At 43.6% G+C, this 25,070-nt stretch overlaps 1 protein-coding gene across 2 annotated transcripts in view; it reads right to left on the bottom strand.

Moving 5' to 3' along the window:
• The window catches only part of LOC139232499 (zeta-sarcoglycan), an 817,822-nt gene that overhangs the window by 74,498 nt on the left and 718,254 nt on the right, over window positions 1-25,070 (bottom strand). For both annotated transcript variants that reach the window (XM_070862812.1, XM_070862822.1), the window contains one exon: window positions 19,551-19,623. In XM_070862812.1, the coding sequence (XP_070718913.1) occupies window positions 19,551-19,623 (73 nt within the window). The remainder of the gene's footprint in view (window positions 1-19,550; window positions 19,624-25,070) is intronic.

Below are 25,070 nucleotides of genomic sequence, written 5' to 3'. Positions count from 1 at the left end.
ACAAAACCTGGAGGAGGTCCTCCAGCGACTGGATCGCGTAGGGCTGTGGCTGAAGAGGTCGAAATGCATCTTCATGGCAACAGAAGTGAAGTTTTTGGTGAGAAAGCTCGCGGCGGACGGCATTCGGCCCACAGACGCCAAGACAGAGGCTATCAGGAATGCGTCCAGGCAACAGAACATCACAGTCATTCCTGAGACTCCTCAACTATTTTGGTAACTTCCTACCGGAGTTAAGCAGCCTTTTAGAGCCCCTACAAGTGTTATTGCACAAAGTTGAGAAGTGGGTATGGGGAAAAAATCAAGTAATTGCTTTTGAGAAAGTCAGAAACATTTTATGCTCCAACAAGCTGCTTGTATTGTATAACCCATGTAAAAGACTTGTGCTTGCATGTGACGCATCGTTGTACGGAGTCGGGTGTGTATTACAACAAGCTAACGTTGCAGGGAAGTTGCAACCTGTCGCCTATGCTTCCAGGAGCTTGTCTAAGGCCGAGAGGGCCGACAGCATAATTGAAAAAGAGGCATTAGCGTGTGTGTTCGGGGTAAAGAAAATGCATCACTACCAGTTTGGCCTCAAATTTGAGCTGGAAACCGATCACAAGCCCCTCACATTCCTGTTCGCTGAAAACAAGGGGATAAATACAAATTCCTCAGCCCGCATACGAAGGTGGGCACCCGCACTATCAGCGTATAACTATTCCATCCGCCACAGGCCAGGCACCGAGAATTGTGCGGATGCTCTCAGTTCGCTACCATTGCCCACCATGGGGTTGGAAATGGCGCAGCCTGCAAACTTGTTGATGGTGGCGCAGCCCTCAGACTTGTTGATGGTCATGGAGGCATTTGAAAATGATAAATCACCTGTCACAGCCTGCCAGATTAGGACTTGGACCAGCCAAGATCTTCTGCTGTCCCTAGTAAAAAACTGTGTACTGCATGGGAGCTGGCATCCCGTTGAAATGCAAGAGCTAATCAAGCCGTTCCAGTGGTGAAAGAACGAGCTGTCCATTCAGGCAGACTGCCTGTTGTGGGGTAACCGCATAGTGCTACCAAAAAAGGGCAGGGAGACGTTCATCTCGGATCTCCACAGCACACACCTGGGTATAGTAATGATGAAAGCGATAGCCAGATCCCACGTGTGGTGGCCCGGTATCGACTCTGACTTAGAGTCCTGTGTACGGCAATGCAGGATATGTGCTCAGTTGAGCAATGCGCCCAGAGAGGCACGACTAAGTTTGTGGTCCTGGCCCTCCAGACCATGATCGAGAATCCATGTCGACTATGTGGGCCCGTTTCTCGGTAAAATGTTCCTGGTGGTGGTGGATGCTTTCTCAAAATGGATTGAATGTGAAATAATGTCGGGAAGCACCGCCACCACCATCATTGAAAGCCTGAGGGCCATGTTTGCCACCCACGGCCTGCCTGACATACAGATCAGTGACAACGGGTCATGTTTCACCAGTGCCGAATTTAAAGAATTCATGACCCGCAATGGGATCAAACATGTCACCTCGGCCCCGTTTAAACCAGCCTCCAATGGGCAGGCAGAGCGGGCAGTACAAACCATCAAACAGAGCCTTAAATGAGTCAAAGAAGGCTCACTCCAAACCCGCCTATGCCGAGTACTGCTCAGCTACCGCACGAGATCCCACTCGCTCACAGGGGTGCCCCCGGCTGAGCTACTCATGAAAAGGACACTTAAAACCAGACTGTCGCTGGTTCCCCCCAACCTGCATCATCAGGTAGAGAGCAGGCGGCAGCACCAAAATGTAAGCGGTGGTCGCGCCACTGTGTCACGGGAAATTGATCTGAATGACACTTGTATGTGCTGAACTATGGACATGGTCCCAAGTGGATCGCGGGCACGGTGATAGCTAAAGAAGGGAGTAGGGTGTTTGTAGTCAAACTGGACAATGGACAAATTTGCAGAAAGCACCTGGACTAAACGAGGCTGCGATTCACAGACTGCCCTGAACAACCCACAGCAGACACCACCTTTTTTGAGCCCACAACACACACCCAATGGATCAACGACACCACCCCAGACAAGGAAATCGAACCCATCACGCCCAACAGCCCAGTAAGGCCAGGCTCACCCAATAGCCCTGCAGGGCCAACAACACGCCAGCCCAGCGAGGGCACAGCCAACACACCAGAATAGAAATTTGTACCGAGGCGGTCCAGCAGGGAAAGAAAGGCTCCCAACAGCCTCACTTTGTAAATAGTTTTCACTTTGACTTTGGCGGGGGAGTGATGTTGTGTATCTGTAAAGCATGCACTCCCATGTTCTGCCACCAGGGAGCTCATCCCCTGAAGTCCCAAGGGATCCCAGCATCCCTTGGGAGCACTGTACATGAGCCGGACCCTAAGGCCTGTTCCTCACTCTGGAGTGTCCTATTAAAGACTGAGGTCACTGTTACTTTAACCTCCCTGTGTGCAGCCTCATCTGTGTTAGGAACACAATAGGGATGACATCCGAACGCTTTCGTTCATCGACGATGCCTCATGTACCCAGGTTCTGAGCAAGTTCCCATCGTTAGTCGAGCCAGGCATTGGAAGCTTCTCGGGGGCGAAAATACAGATCCATTTGGTTCCCGGTACGTGACCCATCCGCCACAAGGCTCGGGCGGTACCGTACATGATGTGTGAAAAAGTGGAAATTGAGCTGGACAGGCTGCAACGTGAAGGCATCATCGCACCAGTGGAATTCAATGACTGGGCCAGTCTGATTGTCCCGGTACTCAAGGAGGGCAGTACGGTTAGAATTTGCGGGACTATAAAGTAACGATTAACCGTTTTTCGCTGCAGGACCACTACCCGCTACCCAGGGCAGACGACCTATTTGTGACCCTGGCTGGAGGGAAGACATGCACCAAGCTGGACCTGACCTCGGCCTACATGACGCAGGAGCTGGAGGAGTCTTCGAAAGGCCTCACCTGCATCAATACGCACAAATGTCTGTTTATCTCCAACCGGTGCCCGTTTGGGATGGCCGCGGCGATCTTCCAGCGGAACATGGAGAGCCTGCTAAAGTCGATTCATTGTACAGTCATCTTCCAGGATGACATATTAGTTGCAGGTCGGGACTTGAAGAATCTGGAGGAGGTTCTTAATTGGCTGGATCACGTGGGGCTCAGGTTGAAACGCTCGAAGTTTGTTTACCTGGCACAGAACATCGAATTCTTAGGAAGGAGAATCGCAGCAGATGGCATCAGACCCACCGAGGCCAAGATGGAGGCCATCAAGAATGCACCGCGACCACAGAACGTGACGGAGCTGCGGTCGTTCCTGGGACTCCTTAACTATTTCGGTAATTTCCTACCTGGGTTAAGCACCCTGCTAGAACCCCTACATGCGCTACTGCGCAAGGGAGCCGACTGGTTTTGGGGGAATTCACAAGAGGCTGCCTTTAAGAAAGCCAGAAATCTGTTGTGTTCTAACAAACTGCATGTCCTGTATAACCTATCTAAACGATTAGTGCTAGCTTGCGATACGTCGTCATATGGGGTCGGATGTGTGTTACAACAGGCTAATGAATTGGGGATTTTGCAACCGGTCGATTATACGTCCAGGAGTTTGTCCAAGGCCATTTGGTACAAATGTTTTCTGTGCGTTTGTCCATTGGTCAGTTTGACCTGAAACACCCTACTCCCCTCTTTGGCTGTGACTGTGCTAGCAAGCCATTTGGGACCATGTCCATAATTGAGCACAAACACAGGATCATTGATCTCAATATCGCTTGACAAATTTGCGCGGTCATGGTACTCAGCCTAATCCCAACTTCTCGCACTAGGTCCATAGCCTTGTAGATTACGTCACTTCAAGTGCGCATCCAAGTGCTTTTTTAAATGTGATGAGGGTTTCTGCCTCTACCACCCTTTTAGGCAGTGAGTTCCAGACTCCCATCACCCTCTGCGTGAAGACATTTTTCCTCATCTCCCCTTTAATCCTTCCAACAACTATTTTAAATCTATGCCCCTTGGTTATTGCTAACGGAAATAGGTCCTTCCTATGCACTCTATCCAGGCACCTCAATTAAATCTTTGTTTTCCTTCCACCCATTGGCAGTATCTATGAACTAAACATGAGTTGTTTTTCAGCCAGCGGAAGCGATCAAATATATTCACAAGCCCTTCAAAGTACCTTCAATCAATTAAGTTATTGTCATAAAATAGAAAAAGGTTTAATTCAAAGATTATCCAAGTGGGCTACAAAGTCATAACGTCCCTAATGGTACCATGAATGGATTCACCAATTTCCCTGGCAATCAAACTCAGTAGAAAGAAAAAAGAAAGACTTGCATTTATATAGCGCCTTTCACCGGATGTCTCAAAGTGCTTTACAGCCAATGAAATACCTTTTTGAAGTGTAGTCATTGTTGCAATGTAGGAAACAAGGCAGCCAATTTGCGCACAGCAGGCTCCCACAAACAGCAATGTGATAATGACCAAATAATCTGTTTTACGATGTTATTTGAGGGATAATTATTGGCTAGCACACCAGGGATAACTCCCCTGTTCTTCCTCAAAATAGTGCCATGGGAACTTTTAGGTCCACGTGAGAGAGTAGATAATTTAACTTCTCATCTGAAAGACGCCACTTCCGACAGCGCAGCACTCCCTCAGTACTGCCCTGGAGTATCAGCTTCGATTTTTGTGCTCAAGTCTCTGGAGTGGGACATGAACCCACAACCGTCTGACTCAGAGGTGAGACTGCTACCCACTGAGCCACTGGCTGAGCCCTGAGTAGGGACAATATGTGAAATAAAGTAATAGTCTGCATTATTTTTAATAAACCCAAATGCTACAAAACTCACTGATGGTTAGCAGACTTAGGAACATAAGAATTGCTGAATGAAAAAAGACCAAGGTCCATCTAGTTCATCTTCTACCATCCTGGTAGTCGTATGATACAATAATATTGGAATTGTTGACTAATCACAGCACTGAATGTCTATCAATTATTCTACAACAGACTCAGACATGAGGTGGGGAAACCCTCATTGGTAGAAATCTTTGGGAACAATAGGTCCATAGAAACATAGAAACATAGAAAATAGGTGCAGGAGTAGGCCATTCGGCCCTTCTAGCCTGCACCGCCATTCAATGAGTTCATGGCTGAACATTCAACTTCAGTACCCCATTCCTGCTTTCTCGCCATACCCCTTGATCCCCCTAGCAGTAAGGACCTCATCTAACTCCTTTTTGAATATATTTAGTTACCTTTTTCCTCCCAAGCATTCTACACTTAACCATATGTCATATCCCAAAATGTTATTTTTTGAAAGAAATCTATCTAATTTTCAGTTGAGTTAATCAATACTAACTGTTTCCGTTGTTTCTCTTGGAAGCCACTCGCTCACTGAAATAAAGAGGTTAATTATAACCCCCAGAAATGAATAGCCTTGGCTCATGTAGGAAGTAAAAATGTTAAAAATGTCAAACCTGACCCCCAACCCAACTCAAATCCAAAAGTACTGTGGATGCTGGAAGTCTGAAGTAAAAACAGAAAATGCTGGAAATACTCAGCAGGTCAGGCAGTTCTGATGAAAGGTCATTGACCTGAAACGTTAACTCTGTTTCTCTCTCCACAGATGCTGCCTGGCCTGCTGAGTATTTCCAGCATTTCCTGTTTTTATTCCACCTCAAATGCTTCCACTTCCGATTTTAATGGAGGCGGGATGGAGGCAGGTGACCAACCCGCTCCCATGAGGTGGATCTGTCACTTAATTATTTTAATGAGGCAGCGTGTCAAAGATGTTTTTCTCTGTTCCAGTTTTAACACTGGCCGTCTGAGTCTCCTGGGCCTCGAGAAACCCAGCAGATAAAGGGAGACGAGGACTGCTGCATGGAACAGATGAGTGTATTTTCAGCACTGCCTGTGGGCCAGGAGGAGCAGGAATGCACTCCCTTGCCCACCAAGCTACCTTGTTAACCTCCCCAGCGATCAGACCTTGCTCCCCAGGACAATTCGATGCCCTTCAAATGTCCTCCACAACCCATAATCTCTTCCCGACACCTCCCCACGCCATGTCCTTCATGCCCACTTTATACAATTTCTCTATCCGCTCAATCATTCTGGTAGCTCGCTTCTGTGTCCTTTCAATAGCTGCAATATCCTTCTTTCACTGTGCAAACCAGAAGTGTACACAATATTCTAAATGCGGCTGCACCAATGATTTATAGAGTGGCAGGATTAACTCACTATTTGACTCAATATTGACCTTTTAATTTAGAAAGAAAGAAAGACTAGAATTTATATAGTGCCTTTCATGACCACCAGACATCTCAAAGTGCTTTACAGCCAATTAAGTACTTTTGGAGTGTAGTCACTGTTGTAATGTGGGAAATGCAGCAGCCAATTTGCACACAGCAAGCACCCACTAACACAATGAGATAATGACCAGATAATCTGTTTTTTGTTATGTTGATTGAGGGATAAATATTGGCCAGGACACGCGGGATATCTCCCCTGCTCTTCTTCAAAATAGTATCATGGGATCTTTCATGTCCACCTGAGAGAGCAGACGGAGTCTTGGTTTAATGCCTCATCCAAAAGATGGCACCACCGACAGTGCAGCACTCCCTCAGCACTGCATTGAATCAGCCTAGATTTTTGTGCTCAAGTCCCTGGAATGGGATTTGAACCCACAAGCTTCTGACTCAGAGGCGAAAGACAAGAAAACATCTGATTTTCTTTACTCACTGATGCCAAGTATTGTAGCAATAGCTTCAATTTATTGTCAATCAGGAACCTCAGATTGCTTTCATTATCCAGGCACGTTATTTTCCATTTAAATAATATTGTCTTCCAGTTTTTTTTGTCCCCATGTGAAGCACTTTTCATTTATCTACATTAAGTTGCATTTGCCTCCTGCCTGCCCGATTCCCAAGTATATTCAAATCCTCCGGTAGCTATGGAGTTGATCACCTTCATTAGCTTTGCAGTATACTCCATGAGCTTCACCTCGTCCCAGTCATTAAAGAATGACAGAATTGACCTGCTCTATTCAAATATATTCCACTGAAATTAAGGACGGGATTTTAACCTCCTGTGACTGATGAGAACAGGGTGTGATAGGAATTAAAATTGGGGCATAGTGGCACTCACCTTGTTTGTGATGCACCTGCTTTTTGCACCATTTTAACAGGTATGTGTTGTGCAGTGCCAAATGCAGACCCCAGGCAGGAAAGGGCCTCATAAATATTCAAAAGTCAGGCTTTGATGATGTCATCAGACCCCAACACAAATTTAACCCGGGCCACATGTTTCTTACTAATTATGAACAAGCATGGTAAAGTTGGCAACAGATAGACCCCAAAGAGGCCCAGGAGGTATTTCTTTTTAATATAGGTTTCTTTGTGGACTAGGAGGAGCAGAAATATCCTCCAGAACTTCAAGAAAAAACCTTGTGCCACCCCTGCTTTACTCTGTTCTGGACAGTGATTGCTTCCCGACCCCCTGCCACACCACCCCGATGCCTGACCTTGGCACCTGGAACCGCTCCCTCCAGTCCCTGGCAGCAATCTTCAGCTGCCCAAAATCCCATTCCTGCAACCAAATAATTGCCACCTGGTTCAAGCAGCAGTCAGTGTTCCAAAATTTAAATGAGGCCTAGGAGTTAAAAGGGCTCGGGCTTCATGCTGGCGCAATCGTGCAACTTGTCATTTACTTTGGCCCTCGCACACCCCAACTATACTTCCAATTAAAATTAGGGCTCAAGAGTTACATCTCATGACGTTTGCTAGAGGTTCTAAAGTACTATGTGAAATCTTGAATTGGACTTTCCTGGTTCTGATGCATAAGGACATATGAAAAGACAGGGATGAGAAAAAAAAACATTAGACATCATCGCTCATCCATCTAGAACATTAATTCTCCCATCATGGCATCTCATTGCTTTTTCTTCTATCACTTTGTTGACCAGTCCTATTCGCATTGGCCTACGCTAAGTAAACACTTCAATAACATTATAGTAGAGGCTAAATTTTCTGAGTTTAGAACTCTTGGCACAAAGCCTCGTTTGACAAGTGGCAATTTGGACAATCAGGTGTAGAGGTCATCACAGTCGAATAGCAGCTCTTCCAATTTTCAGTTTATAAAATGAGAGGGACACTAATTAGGCATGCTGATCTTTGCGTCCAAATTCTTGATATGTATTCCTGTTGTGTGAAGCTCTTGTTGGAAGTACTAACGTGTAATTCTAATTTTATGATTTATAGCGTACGTATTAATTGGTCTGTGCAATCGTAAACTCTTTGAGAGACTCCCTGTGAGCCTTTAAACATGAAAGACCATTTTTGATTAAGGCAGGATGATATTACTTATGGAAATTTCTTCCTTGCCAATGATTTTATCTAAAATGTAATTTTATTTTTACTTCTAATACCTTCATTACCACATCCATCCAAGCAAGTGTAGAGTTTTTTTGCATAACAAGTACACCTCTTCTTCATTAACACATCTTTGGGCCTGGAAGTGCTGGCTGGTGACTGGCTTGGCTCGGGCGAGGCCATGAGTGGAGGCACTGGCAGAGTGACAGGTCTGAGGCCAGGAATGTTGCGAGCCGGAGGGAGCGCATCATCCATATCCTGGCTCGAGGAGCCTGAGTAACTAACCAAGGGCGGCACATTACTACCACCACCAATCTGAGAGAGCTCAGGTCGGTGCTATGACGCCACACCGGAAGGTCCCCCATGGCCCATGGTGGACTCAGCCGCAAAAGCAACACTGAGGTCTCGGGGGGCATCCAGCTGAGACTGCACCGGCCCTAAAACCTAGCGGGGACAAAGTCAGCTAAAGGGACAGCTTCTTAATGGTGAAAATGGGTCCGGGGCAGAGCGGCAGCAGTGCGCACTTTTACCACATCACTACTGCGGCAAGCCCCACACTACCATTTGAGTCAGTCGATCACGGCGGTGGCCCACAATGCTGCAAAACCGTCCGAGCCTAATTTAGGTCGGGGCAGCCATATGAGCTCAAAACGGCGGCCATTCAATTTTGACGAATGGCCGTCGCAAACAGGCAGTAATGATCCTTTCCCTATCTGTTCCCCTTAATATCTTTAACACCTTGATCAAATCAGCCCTTAACCTTCTAAATTCAAATTTGTGTAAACTCTCCTCGTAACTTAACCCTTGGAGTCAGGGTGTCATTCTGGTAAACCTACGCTGCACTCCCTCCAAGGCCAATGTATTCTTCCTAAGGTGTGATGCCCAGAACAGCCCACAGTACTCCAGGGCTTTGTATAGCTGCAGCATAACTTCCAACCTCTTGTATTCTAGTCCTCTAGATATAAAGACCAGCATTCCATTAGCCTTGTTTGATTATTTTCTGTATTTCTTCATGACTTTTTAGTACCTGGACACCCACTGTTTTTAGCTTTTCGCCATTCAGAAAGTACCCTGTTCTATCCTTTTTAGGTCCAAAGTGGATGAACTCACATTTACCTATATTGAAAGGCATTAGCCACAGTTTTGGCCAATCACTTAATCTATTGATGTCCCTTTGTAATTTTATGCTTTCATCTACACTGCCTACAATGGTGCCTAGCCATGTGTCATCGTCAAATTTGGATACATGGCTTTTTATGCCATCATGTAAGTCAATAAATACAGTGAATAGTTGAGGCCCCAATACAGAATCCTACAGGACATCACTAATCACATCCTGCCAATTAGATTACCTGCCCATTATCCCTACTCTCTTAGTTAACAGTTATGTGAGACTTTATCTAATGCCTTTCATGTGCAATTTTCCAATGTAAAGAGATGGTTCCTGAATTGAGAGAACTTTGGAAGATTACTGTTAGGGCATCTGCAATGTGCTCACCTCTTTCCTTTAAATCCCTGGGACAGAAATTACCTGGTCACGGGGATTTGTCACTCTTTAGTGCCATTATTTTCTTCATTACTATTATTTTACATACGTTAATTTTTGTGAGTCCTTGTCCATGATTCAATATTAGTTTCCTTGGAATTTATGGCATGCTATCCTCTTCCTCTACTGTAAATACTGACACAAAATAATTATTCAATATGTCTGTCATTTCCTCATCATCTTTGACAATATCACTGATATCAATTTTTAAGGGGTCAACATTGCTTCTGACTAACCTCCTTTTCCTAACATAATTGCAAAAATTTGTTGTGTTACATTATTTTACAGTGATTGTTTTGTCTTACCTTTGTGCTCTTTGATATGTTATTTTTAATACTTCCTACCAAGTCTGAACAATGGTGAATACGGTGTTCATATTGTCTGTGACATATTGCTATGCTTGTTTTTACAGCATGTTGAGAGGCCATACTCCTATCAGTGGCAATGTGGTGAGAAAAACATGCTTTCTCAATTGGGAGCCTTTGCACAAACTGTTATGCACTCCATAGCTGGAATACTGAATTTTTCATCAGTTATACTGATAAATGGTTTGTTTGATGCTTGAGCAGTAGTCGAGATCATTATTACAGTATATTGTGATTACTCATTTCAAAAGCACTCCTTCCTGCCATTTTGCTAGCTGGTTGTAAATAGATTTAACCCATATTTTAGTACAAAGGAAAATATTCTCCTATGTTTGCCTTGCAGATCTTAATCTACACCACCAAAAAACATATAGCTGGTCAGACATCTCATTGCTCTTTGAGGAATTTGCTGTGTGCAAATTGTCTGCTGTGTTTGCCTAAAAACAACAATGGCCACACTTCAAAAGTATATCATTGGCAAGAAAGCACTTTAGAAGGCACTATATAAATGCAAGTTATTTCTATCCTGCCTTGTAACTCTAATGGGTTCGAAATTGCCCACCACCCGAAACGAGTCGCATCTAATATTTTCAAAGGGTCCCCTCTGCCCCAATGCATGGGGCGGACAATCCAGAACATTTCAGGTCTTTATACTTTTTTTTGGAGTGGGGTGGAAGTGGCCTTATCATCGGGGCAGAAGTACGGTGGGGTCGCAGTAGCCGTTACTAGCCAGGCAGAAGTGGGGGCGGGTCGGAGTGACCAACGTTGCAAGTCATCGCGCTGCCGCATCTCAACGTTCCTCCCCATCAGTTAAAGTGGGGGGGGGCCTGCGAACTCTACAGCCACTTTAATGGCAAACACTGGGCCACCGGGGAGAGTTTTGGCTCGGCCAGCGGCAAGAGGAGGTGCCAGGCTGCCTGTTGTCAGCCCGGCCGAACCCGCGGCCAATAATAGTTGACCTGACCTGGCAGTCGACCAACAAAAAAAAATATCATGGAGTCGCTTGCAACACCACCTCCCCTTTAAGGGCGGCCGCGCTGGCAAGCCACAGAAAGGGTACCAACAAAAAAATCTGTCAATGGCACTGACCAACGGTGCTCCCACGGGGCAATTCCGGAAAGGGCCAATTTCCCATGGGGCAATTTCGGGAAGGGGTCGTCGCCAATTGGTAAGGGGTAGGCGCGTGCACGAAGTGGCAGGAAAACGGGCGGAGTGGTCCCCTACACTGCTCCAAACCTGAAGGAGGGCATTATCTAAAATGGCAGCCCCTCCACGGAGACTCGACGGCCAGTCTGCACTGATTCGTGGCCGTTGCTTTCAGGCGGCCATGGGCCTTATTCAAAGGGACAATTTCGGTCGCAATGTATTTGCTCCGTGACGCAAGATGTTGATTTTGAGCAACGATATCATTTGGTAGAATGTTCCGAAAGACTGAGTGTCTCATTGGACACAGTGGCTGCAAAATCTGAGGTTATTGTGCCGGCTGTTAAGGCCGGTTTTGTTGAAACAATGGCGGCTGCCTAGCTTCTGCCCACTTCCCGCTCGGAGCACGGCAGCTGCCATTTTGGGCAGGTCGGTTGCGCTGCTGTTGTCTGCACTCGCCTCCCACATGTAAATATACAGATTGTGACGTCAGTCGACGTGCAATGCCTGAATTGACGCACGACTGTGATTTGGGACGTTGCCAACATGCCCTCCAATTCCCACAGCATCTTCCATGCAAGTGCAGGAGGTACAACATCTACCCTTTTACATTCTCCCTTCCCACCATCCAGGTGAAACAGCGATTTACTTGTACTTCTTTCAATTTAGTATACTGCATTCGCTGCTCACGATGCAGTTCACTCTACATTGGGAGACCAATTGCAGATTGGCTGACCGCTTTGTAGAACACCTCCGTTCAGTCCATAAGCATGACTCCGAGCTTCCGGTCACCTGTCACTTTAATTCTCTGCTCCATTCCCACTCCCACTCCTACTCGGACCTCGCTGTCTTTGGTCTCTTACGCTGTTCCAATGAAACTCAATGTAAGCTCGAGGAACAGCACCTCAACTTTCGATTAGGCACTTTACAGCCTTCTGACCTTCTTCAAGCTGAACAATTTCAGATCATACCCTCTGCCTCCATTTTTTCAGATAACAGCTGTTGCTGATTCTACTATTGTCATATACACCACCTCTAGACCCATCTTTTGTTTCTTTACTTGTTCCATTACTATCTCCTTTTGCTTTGTACCATCATACCTTTGGTCATTTAATCTCTCCTGCCTTCCACCCGATCATAGACCTTCCCTCTTATTCCTTCCTCCCATCCACCTTTCCCTGTCCCTGCACTTGCTTAAAACCTGTTACATCTCTAACTTTTTTTGAATTCTGATGAAAGGTCATTGACCTGAAATGTTAACTCTGTTCCTCTTTCCACAGATGCTGCCTGCCCTGCTGAGTATTTCTTGCAGTTCTGTTTTATTTGAATACTAACAGCCTTTCTTTAAGAAAATGCTATAGCGGCACGAAACTGAGCCTCCTGCTGAGCGCACAGCCTGAAGCAGCGTGATAGTCACTGGGCTGTGTGTTAAAATCATTCAAATTAGCAGGCAGCACCAAATTAATGTGCTGCCTGTGCTTTCTAAATGTGCTTTCTAAATCTCAACCCACTGTGCCCCTTCCTGTTTTTGGGTCATCGAATTTCAGCCTCAGTGACTGAGTTGTGCAAGGAGATATACATGTTTAAATACAATAATTTATTCAGGCTCAAGAAAATAAATTGTAAATACAATGGGCCATAATTTGCCGTAGCAGGGCATCTAATAGTGTCTGCCGTTAGTTAGACCTACCTGTGCATGTTTAGGTTTTTACATTTTTTGCATGGAAAGTTGCTGGGAATGCGAGCTGATAATGCTGCAGTGAGGAAAACAAGGCATTTGGACCTGATTGAACAAGCCAAGTGGCTGTGTATCTCCTTAACTAATCAGATGAAGGATTGTGAAATTAAAAGCATAAGGACTGAGAAGGAAGTATCGATTAGAATGGGTGAATTCAATGTAAAATCAGGTACAGGAAGAGAAATAAACAGAGGAAAAGAAAGATTTGATTAAGAGAGACAGAGAAAATAAACATAAAGGAAAAGTGAAAAAAAGAGAGAATTTTACATTTGACATTATTAAAATCTCCAACAACAATTAAAACCTGAAGGAATGAGAATCCACATGTGTAATTTTCAGTGCCAGAGAGGTTGATTGGCAGTAATTGACACTTATCACATAGTTAAAAGGATACTTTGACTTGAAATGACAAGACTTAACTTGCTGTGGTGAGTTAATGTGTATCTATCACGCAAATACAGCTACTTCACGCCATTCAATGCATTTCAATGATGAGCCAGACAGCAAGATGCCATTTTCATGAAGCTAATACTGGAGCACCACAACTGGTTGGGCAACTTTTGAATTTTTCAGTTTAACCATGCATCTGTCCCTCACTGAAGTTTCTGTACCAGTTTTGCATAAATAATGGGTGAGCGCCATTAGTCTCACCGTTTCTTTGATAGCAAATTCTGACCCAATAACACAAAGTGCTTACTTCAAAAGAAGCAGCCAACTTAGTAATGATGTCACCCAATCATTTATACATATTTTGCTGAGATTTACATCTCTTGTAATTGGTTGGCACTATGCTGTACTGATACAATTTGTGCCACATTATCAAATAATACTTTATGCTGTACTGCAATGCCGGTATAATCAAGCATGGTGCCGTTGTCAGCAGAAAGTACAGCATCTAGAGCTATATTTTAATTATTTTTAATATGCTATCTGCGTGTTAGCATATAAACAAAATCAACTTAGTTGCCAAATGTCAGTATACTCATTAAATCATTTTTTTAGCAGAAGAAATGCATAAAAAAGTAATAACATATACTTTAAAATCAAAAAATGACATACAACCATTGCAGGAACAGCTATATAGGTAACATATTTAATTTATTTTTAAGTTATAATTTTTTTTCTGTGGTAGTGGGGGAAGGGGCAACTGTTTTACCAGAAGGTTTTTTCCCTGCTGCTAGTTGGGCTTTTTTATGTATTGTCAAGAAATTAATTTTAAAGAGTGTCAAGTTACAGCATGCCGTCTTCACATCTAAGCCAGTTATTCCCAAGCAGTGAAGTCAAAGGAATTCCAGCAGCTGTAGACTGTGTCAGCAATGGGAATTTTGCACATAATGTTATTAAGTGCTATTTGGATGAATCACAAATAGCATGGTACAGCAATTGTACAGTGTGTAAAAAATAAAATATCTGAGAGTGATCTATTTGGAGACATCATGAATTGTCAAAGAAAAGCAGGTTGTAAATGTCATTGCCATCCTTAGATTATGTTCCTTTTCCAAGCACCTATTTTTTTTACATATTCTGCATCATACACGTCAATCTTACTTTTGTGTTTCAAAGAGTTGTGAAACTTACTCGATGATACTGAGCTGTTCAACCACAGTATTTATATTCAGGTACAAAATGGTTACTATCCTCACCTGAATGTGCAAGATCATTTATTTTGGCGTTTTTGTTTGTACGAGCTTGGTAGTGGTAGCATTTTTTTCAATACAAGATATTAATAAATTTACAGGCATGAGGTTTGAAGTTGCTAATTTGAAATGAAAGATAATTGTTTGTTTATTACTAGTACTCCCAAATAAAGACAAATCTTACAGTTGGCAAAATCACAAAAGTTCCTTTGATACAAAGTTTGAAATCAGACTGGAATCAAAAGAATAATTGTGATTCAATGAACAATAAAATAATGCTATAAAAGAAATCTAAGTTTAAGTGAAGCTTACATTCTATGACAACACTTTGTTACTTTATCCATTGACTTTAGATTCTGTGCCCTAAGCGCATTTGTCTAAATTGGCAGCTATTCAAGTTCTACTGTACGTACAGATTTCATTCGAAACATTTCATAGATATCTTTATGATATAGTTAGAAAATGAAATTACCTGTACAATATAGGAGCGGTTAAAAAAAAAATGTTAGCAAATAATTCACAGCAAGTATTAGTAATTTTGGAACACCTTCTGTAGTTTCCAACATCTGCTATGTTAGTTCCCTACAGGTTCAGATTTGCAAGCTTGAGACCTTTCAAATGCTGCAGACTACAAAGCACCTGTTGAGTAGTTCTTAATGCGTGAGGGAATTAAGAATGTCCTCTATCTCAAACAGCAGAGTACTCCCTTAACAGCTGTTAGAACATCTTCAAAACTCCTTATTTTGTTCAGTGAGTTAAAAATAGAGAATTATATCACGATCGGCACAAGATCCAATAAAAAGGATAGAACTAAAGAGGAACATTTTGAAACTCTTGCCAATGATATCAGGTTTGTTCATTTTGGTTTCAGATATGTGCATTGATCTTAATGACATGATGTACCACTCCTCATCAATGGTACTTTATATAATGGTCTCAATTGTGATAATAAGTTGGAATCCTCAACCAAGATCATAGACATGCACCGGAGAGCTGCAGATGACATGGTTCAAAGTAAATCAAATGAAGTGCTATGTGGAATATAGGCACTTTGTTACCAAGGAATTAGAGAATTAATTCAGAACCATTTACAAGATGAATGGATGCAGAAAATAGAAAGATAGTGAAGCAGTGCGCAATATTAGAAGCAGGAAAGGAGCAGGCCATTCAGCCCCTCAAGTGTGTTCCACCATTCTATTAGATCATGGCTGATCTGTACCTCACCTCCATTTACCCACCTTTACTATGTAACCATTGATATCCTGACCAATCAAAAATCTATCGACTTCAATCTTGAAAATTTCAATTGACCCAACACCAACAACCTTTTGGGGAAGAGAGTTTCAGATTTCCACTTATTTTGCGTGAAAAAGTACTTTCTGTTTTCATTCAAGACCTCATTAGATCACCCCTCAACTTTCTAAACTCAAAAGAATAGAAACCAAGTTAATGCACACTGCCTTCATAATTTAAGCCTTTAAACTCTATTATAATTCTGAAGAATCTGCACTGTACCTCCTTGGAGGCCAATATATCCTTCCTGAGGTGTGGTGCCCAGAACTGAACAGAGTACTCTAGATGGGGTCTGACCAAGGCTGTAGAACTGAACATCATTTAAAAAAAAAATTGTTCCTGGAATGCGGGCATCGCTGGGAAGGCCAGCATTTATTATCCATCCCTAATTGCCCTCGAGAAGGTGGTGGTGAGCCGTCTTGAACCACTGCAGGTAAACCTGGCATGCAAGCAGGCGGACAGTGGAGCTGTCAATGCCTGTTAAAGGGACACACACATCCTTCAGGTTAGTTTGGATTTAAGCTTTTAGACTGTTTTTGAAATTTTATTGAAGAAGTGGCTTGCTGCAATTGATGGTAAAAGTTTTTTAAGTGTGTAGGGAGTGCTTCTAGATGCTTGCAAGGCCTCGGATGGTAAACAGAGGCCTCTGTGAAGACAGAAAATGCTGCAAATACTCAGCAGGTCAGGCAACATCTATGGAGAGAGAAACAAAGTTCATGTCTCAGGTCAAGATGCTGCCTGACCAGCTGAGTATTTCCAGCATTTTATGCTGTAATTTCAGATTTACAGCATCTGCTCATAGAGAGAAGAGGAAGATACAGAAGAGGAAGATGCAGAAGAGGAAGAAGCAGAAGGAAGGTGCAACCCAGGCAGCCCCTTTCTTGCCAGCATATCTGGGAAGGAATCATCCGCCTGTGGTACTAGTAACCATAACCCCAATTCCCCTTTCCACATTTGTCGCACACCTTACCTTCCCTCTGTTATTGACCATCACAGCATTCTCTTGGCCACAATGCTGAAATAAAAGCCACCACAAAGCAAACTTTCCAATACAACTTTGTACATCTATCCATCCAATATGACATCTAGAAATCAACTCATCACCTTTATGAATTCTCTTAGTGACTGTCTTGTGTGTGCCTTTGACTATCCTACTGATGTCACGCAGTGCTACCCCAGCGGCTGCAGCATAACTGGTGGAAATCTGCTGACTTTCAGTGGGGGAACACTATAAATGTACTTGCTGGTCGACCTTAAGGAGCTGGTGGCTGGGAGTGTCAAAGGGATGAAAAATGACATTTTCTCACTGCATTTAAATTTGTATTAGTTCTGTGCATTGCCCCTTTTATTCGTGGCCCTTTTAGTTGCCCACAATTCCTTGCGAGTTCCAGAGCCTCGCTCCCAGAGGCTGTACAAAGCTCGAACACTACTTCAGAACATGAGGTCTCCACTAACGCCATCAGGAGAGTGTTGCATGGAACGTTAGCGCTGCGCCACCAATCAACAGCCCGCCAGATGAATTTATTCTCCTTAACGTTGCGGTCATTTTCAACGGCCATTAACTCCAGTTGCCAGTGATACCGGCGACTTTCATGGCAAACACGATTTTCTCGGCCAAAGATTTTCTGCAGGCTCTAAAGCTGAAAACTGACTCTCAGGTAAGCAGGTTTCCCAGAAAAATATAATCCAAACCTTTATGAAGGTCTACTAAATCAAAAGCCACTAGATGACTACATCTCTCAGAATTTTGTTAGATCAACAGACATTCAGAGAAGATCAATTACTTCGAATATTGTCGACTCAAATGCCAGTGTAGAGGAGAGGCATATTGGTACTGAATTTGGGATTCAGCACAAATTGGGCTGGGAGTGAGTGGGAGAATAGCCCCCTCCCACCCCCCCCCCCCCCCCGCACCCGCCCGATGATGTTGGTGGGAGCCTCAATCCATTTTCGTGGTGGGGCCTCATTATAATAGAATTAGCGAGCAGACAGCACTGAACAGGCACTGATTGGAAGAGGTTATCCATCTGCTCATTAAAGTAGGGGAGGGGCAGAGGGTCTGGCAGGAAGATTTTTTGGGGGTCAGAAGGAGCATTCATCTACCTCCTGGTACAACAAATATCACGTAAAAAGCTTTCAGTCAACTTTTTTTTGGAGCGGCCTGCAGCAGTACCTTTAAGGATCACTGGTTTGGCCACTCTACGCTCATTTTGTTGAGGTCAAAGTAACACTCGGATGGGTTAATTACAAGCAGCCAATCCGCTATCTCACAGTTTCCGCCACCGCCAAAATTAAAAATGAATCCCTTACAATCCATAGCTTGACACAAAAATTAATGAACATTTAGAAATGCATAGGTTAATCATAGACAGTCAGTATGGATTTTTTAAAAGGCAAATCATGTGTGACAATGGAATGCAGTAGGTGTAGCATACATGGATTTTCAAAAGTTATTCGATAATGCATCTCATAAGATGCTTGTTAGAAAATTCTGGCACGATGCGGCTACATTAGGAAATTAAGCCGCATAGATAGAAAATTGTTTGGGCAACAGAAAACAAAGAGTATGGGGAAATGGGTGTGGCTTGCATTGGAGAAGGGCTGGAAGTGAGATGCTCAGAAGTTAGAGCTGGGTCCACTTTTGTTCTCAGTGTATACAGATGAATTAGACTTGAGTATAGGAAACACAATCTCAAAGTTTACTGATATCACAGAAGGAGGTTGGGCAAACAATTAGGAGGACTGCAAAATATTTCAGGCTAGCATCAGCAACAACTTGTATTTATATAGCATCATTAATAAAATGTTCCACGGTACTTCACAGGAACATTATCAAACAAAATTTGACACTAGGAGATTGGTCAAAGTAGTATGTTTTAAGGAGATTCTTGAAGAAGGAAAGAGAGATAGAGAAGCGGAGAGGTTTAGGGAAGGAATTCTAGAGCTTGTGTCCTTGGCAGCTGAAGGCACGGCCACCAATGGTGGAGTGATTAAAATCAGGCATATTCAAGAGGCCACATTTGGAAAAGCGCAGATATCTCAGAGAGAACGGTTAGCCAAATAAAAAGAGCAGGCAGATTCAATTTAATGTCAGTAAGTGTGAGGAAATAAAGTTTGGATTTTACACTTTATTTGGTCATTTGTTTTTGGTGGTTTCTAATGGTTGTGCACATTTTCCCTCATGGTTTAGTGCTTAAATATTCATTTTCTGTGGTACGTTAGTGGTGGCCATGGGTACATTTGGGTGCTTTTCATCCAATTCTTGGTAGTCTTGTCAGGGTGGGTATCTGTTTGTGTGTGGACAGTATCAAATGAGTTCCTAATAAGGTACTATTCAGCCACAAAAATGTTAAATTTGAATTTTGCAAAGACCTTATTATCGAAAAGACTCACCCGAATGCTCACCCTGACTGGTCTGTAAATCAGCTGTATGTGAAATGAAACAGCATTTAGGCAAATCAAAGACTGCTAAAAATGTCCAAGTCAGTTACTTACTTGAGTTCTTGTGAGGATTCAGCTCTGATGCAAGGTGTTTCCACTGACTGTCCAAACACTGCACCTTCTGGACCTATACGAGAAACACAAGGGAAATCATAATTCTAGAACCATCCAATAACCACATATGTTATGAGGCAAAAAAATTTAAAGATAGAAATAATCACTTGCACTCTCATCTAATGAAAACAATCCATTAATCATGCAAGATCTTATATCACTTAGACATTGGCAAAATCCATCTTTTCCTACATTTCACGATGATACACTTGGTTAACCTTTTGTTTTTATTACAATAGGACAGAGATGGAAGCAATGTATTTTTAAAACATTTATTGACAAAACTACAAAACTTCAGTTCCATAACTTCAGTTCTCAGCAAGTGTCGACACAAATCATTCAAACTTAAAACAATGAAATTGAGTGTTAAACATGTTGGTTCTGAAAATGTAATTAGATGGACTTTGCTGGTGGGCCACTGAGAATTAATAAAGTGCATGATAGCATTGAATTCATGGGAAGTAATCAATAACTTGTCATAAGTGACATTTTCCTCAGCATGCCGCAACATTTTCTTTCTCTAGTTTGAAGTATGTAATTATTTTTGATGCCCTTCAAACTTCTAAGTGGAAGAATTTTGAGCTTGAGAGCCACAGATAAGTGTTGAAGTTAGCAGCTGTCTTGGAATGATCAGCAGCAAATGATTAAGGGTAAGGGGTGGATTTTAACTACTGGACGGCTAACCGATGGAGTGCGCCTGATGGTGTGGACGGCAGATCCATTTTCATGGCCGGGCCCCATTACCATATGGCTGATGGGCTACGAGCACCCCGTTGCAGCTCACCAGCTCCAGGCTGGCACAATATCGAGCCCAAAGAACACACAGATTTTTCTTCAATAATTTTTAAACAAGGGGCTGCGGGGCAACCTGGTAACTTGAATAAAATTTGCATTAATGAGCACGGTTATGGACGCAAAATGGGTTCAATAGACTGACTGTCCTTGTAACACCGACACTCTGGATACTGCCATTTTTACAGGGGCCTACTTGTGGGTGGCCAAAGTGCTTCCCTGTTTCAGTCAGTAGGCTTCGTTTAGTATGCAAATCATGGTCCTATGGCATGTCTGTCACTGAAAAGTTAAAATCTATCCCCAACGTGACAATCCTCCGCCTAAGGTTCTGGAGTGTCCTTCTGGTAGGTGTCCCAAATGGCTTTGAAGCCTGCTATTTTCAGTCTCATCAGCGAACCACTCCCCCAACCCAGAAAACTCACAATAAACAGTGGGCACGATCCCGACTTAACTGCCAGGGTTGCTGATACCTGAATTTTTGGGCTTTCTATATTATTCAGCATAGCAAATTTACTGGAAATTATATTTACTGAGATGATAAAGTTAAAAATATAAAGCGCATATGACCAATTAAAAATGCTATTCAACCAGAATGGACATTGCAACTTACAATAAGTATACTCAAGCTATTTCTTTTGCTCCTACTCAGAAACAGATAAAACACTGATTGCATTTATATTGTTAGTTGCTAGCCCTAAAAAAAATACACAATTTTATATTTACACCATTTGATTATGAAGAAGATTATAATGGAAATTAATGCATAGCTTACAACTGTATATATGAATATTTTCTTAGTCAGAAGGTTACACAATAGCAATTGCTTCAAACCCTTTATTTCAGAACAAAGAATACTGAAAGCTAGGTCGCATAACCTCAATCATTTTAATTCAAGTCTGTGTTATTGATTATCAAGTATATTTTTGATATTCAATTTTATTTAATGTTAATACAACTAATATATTTTCTCTCATATATAAGTCAGTCTTAAAAGGAATTGCACAATTAGGTTTTCCAATTAAAATCAATGTGATGAATTAAGATAAATATATTAACGCCTCTAATAAAGTAGCAAAAAAATGTTCTAAACACCATTTAGCTTATAGTTTCAATATTTATTTTTGTATCTCTAGTCACATCACTTTGCATAGAAGGCATCTTTATGTGTTTGTGCTCTTCCCTGTTCAATTTTCCTTTATGTAATATGCCCAAATGATCCAATATCTCCAGTTGCAGGAAGAGGAAAATCTGTCCCAAAGATTCTGTATGACAACTGCGGAAAGGTATTACTCAGGAGCCAGGTACAAATTTACAAACTCGCTTGACCAGAAACTTAACTGGACCAGCCAGATAAATAATGAGGCTACAAGAGCAAGCCAAAAGCTGGACATCCTGAGGTTAAGTGACTCGCCTCCCGACTTCACAAAGCCTTTCCACCATCTACAAGGCGCAAGCAAGGAATGTAATGGAATACTCTCCACTTGCCTGAATGAGTGCAGCTCCAATATCACCATCCAGGACAAAGCAGCCCATTTGATTGGCTCCCCATCCACCAGGTTAAACATTCATTCCATGCACCACCAGAGCACAGTCTGTACCAACTACAAGATGCATTGCACCAACTCGCCAAGGCTTCTTAAACAGCTCCTCCCAAACCCGCAATTTCTATCACCTAGAAGGACAAGGAAAGCAGGCTTGCGGAAACACCACCATCAACAAGTTCCCCTCAAAGTCACACACCATCCTGATTTGGAAATATATCACCATTCCTTTATCGTCGCTGGGTCAAAATCCTGGAACTCCCTCCCGAACAGCACTGTGGAAGTACCTTCGCCACAATCATTGCAACATTTTAAGAAGACAGCTCACCACCACCCTCTCAAGAGCAATTAGGGATGGGAAACAAAAGCTGGCCTTGCCAGCAACGCCCACATCGTGTTAATAATTTTTTTAAACTCCAGAGATCAGTACCTACCTTCCGGAAATACTAGGGGACCGAGGGTCTAGCTAGAAGGAGGAACTGAAGGAAATCCTTATTTGTCAGGAAATTGTGTTAGGAAAATTGATGGGATTGAAAGCCAAAAAATCCCTAGGGCCTGATAGTCTGTATCCCAGAGTAATTAAGGAAGTGGCCCTAGAAATAGTAGATGCATTGGTGGTCATTTTCCAACATTATATAGACTCTGGGTCAGTTCTTATGGATTGGAGGGTAGCTAATGTAACGCCACTTTTTAAAAAAGGAGGGAGAGAGAAAACAGGGAATTATAGACCGGTTAGCCTGACATCAGTAGTGGGGAAAATGTTGGAATCAATTATTAAAGATGTAATAGCAGCGCATTTGAAAAGTAGTGACAGGATCGGTCCAAGTCAGCATGGATGTATGAAAGCGAAATCATGCTTGACAAATCTTCTCAAATTTTTTGAGGATGTAACTAATAGAGTGTACAAGGGAGAACCAGTGGATGTGGTGTATTTGGACTTACACAAGACTTTTGATAAGGTTCCACACAAGAGATTAGTGTGCAAAATTAAAGCACATGGTATTGGCTGCAATGTATTGATATGGATAGAGAACTGGTTGGCAGACAGGAAGCAAAGAGTAGGAATAAACGGGTCCTTTTCAGAATAGCAGGCAGTAACTAGTGAGGTGCCACAAGGTTCAGTGCTGGGACCCCAGCTATTTACAATATACATTAATGATTTAGACGAAGGAATTGAGTGTAGTATCTCCAAGTTTGGAGATGACACTAAGCTGGGTGGCAGTGTGAGCTGTGAGGAGGATGCTAAGAGGCTGCAGGGTGACTTGGACAGGTTAGGTGAGTGGGCAAATGCATGGCAGATGCAGTATAATGTAGATAAATGTGAGGTTATCCACTTTAGTGGCAAAAACAGGAAGGCAGAATATTATCTGAATGGTGACAGATTAAGAAAAGGGGAAGTGCAACGAGACCTGGGTGTCATGGTACATCAGTCATTAAAAGTTGCATTCAGGTACAGCAGGCGGTGAAGAAGGCAAATGGCATGTTGGCCTTCATAGCAAGAGAATTTGAGTATAGGAGCAGGGAGGTCTTACTGCAGTGAGGCCACACCTTGAATATTGTGTTCAGTTTTGGTCTCCTAATCTGAGGAAGGACATTCTTCATATTGAGGGAGTGCAGCGAAGGTTCACCAGACTGATTCCCAGGATGGCAGGACTGACATATGAAGAAAGACTGGATCGACCAGGCTTATATTCACTGGAATTTAGAAGAATGAGAGGGGATCTCATAGAAAAATATAAAATTCTGACGAGATTGGACAGAATGGAGGAAGAATGTTACCGATACTGGGGAAGTCCAGAACCAGGGGTCACAGTCTAAGGATAAGGGGTAAGCCATTTAGGACCGAGATGAGGAGAAACTTCTTCACTCAGAGATTTATAAACCTGTGGAATTCTCGACCACAGAAAGCTGTCGAGGCCAGTTCATTAGATATAATCAAAAGTGAGTTAGATGTGGCTTTTACGGCTAAAGGGATGAAGGGGTATGGAGAGAAAGCAGGAATGGGATACTGAAGTTACATGATCAACCATGATCATATTGAATGGTGGTGCAGGCTCGAAGGGCCGAATGGCCTACTCCTGCACCTATTTTCTATGTTTCTATGTTTCTATGATTAAGTAGATCCTACTGAAGCTCCTCACCTCGGTGTCATCTGGAGCCACATTAATAACAAAGAAATTTTCATCTTCCATCCAAATTGGATAGACATGAATTGGCTATAAGACAACTGATAAGTTTGGTTTTGAACTCTTGCTCGGTAGACAGCAGGCTTCATAAGCTTCTTACGAGCAGCATATCAGATAACAAAATACATCAATTGGATCCATTGTTTGATGGGGTATGGTGTATAACCATGCTATGGCTAGGAGGATGGTGAAAATACACGCCCACATTTTATGATAGAAACTATGGGCCCAAGTTTCCACACGATAAAAAACGGGTGCCCCTCCAAGCTGGGCGCCCGTTTTTCGCGCCTCAAAGTGCGCCTAAAAAAACCCTCCATATTCTCCACCTCCCTGCAGGTCCTCTGGCACTCGGCGCGGCGCAGCAGGAGCTGTAGGGGGCGGAGCTAGGACCCTGCGCCGAAAACAGTGCCGGGAGCTCTGCACATGCGCGCTACAGTGGGCACGCAAGTGCAGTAGCTCCAGGTGTCCGAAACTGTGTGGGAGGGGCCCGAAGCATGCAGCCCCTAGCCCTGGCCGAATGGCCTCACTGGGGCTGCATGAATAAGGCTCCTCCCACGGCCAGCTCCTGCTTCCCCCCCATCCCCCCCGACCAGACCCAACTCGACCCGCCTGTCGTTGCCGCTCCTGCTTCCTGCCGACTCCCGCTCCTGCTTTTCCCCCCCCACCCCACACCCGCCAACCGGACCCGACTTGACCCGCCTGTCGCTGCCGCTCCTGCTTCCCCACCACTCCTGCTTCCGCCCTCCCCCCCTCGACCGGACTGGACCCGACTCGACCCGTCTGCGTCTGCCGCTGCCGCTCCTGCTCCCACCCGGCTCGACCCGACTCTACTCTCGCCCCCGGACTGGATCCGACCTGACCTCCCCCTCCCCGACCTGACCTCCCTCTCCCCGACCTGACCTCCCTTCCCGACCTGATCTCCCTCCCTCCCTCTCTCTCTC

This window comes from Pristiophorus japonicus, chromosome 2 (genome assembly GCF_044704955.1).
Source record: "Pristiophorus japonicus isolate sPriJap1 chromosome 2, sPriJap1.hap1, whole genome shotgun sequence".
Lineage (NCBI taxonomy): Eukaryota > Metazoa > Chordata > Chondrichthyes > Pristiophoridae > Pristiophorus > Pristiophorus japonicus.
The sequence above is the reverse complement of the archived record's forward strand: the minus strand, read 5'-3'. Positions and strand labels throughout refer to the sequence as shown.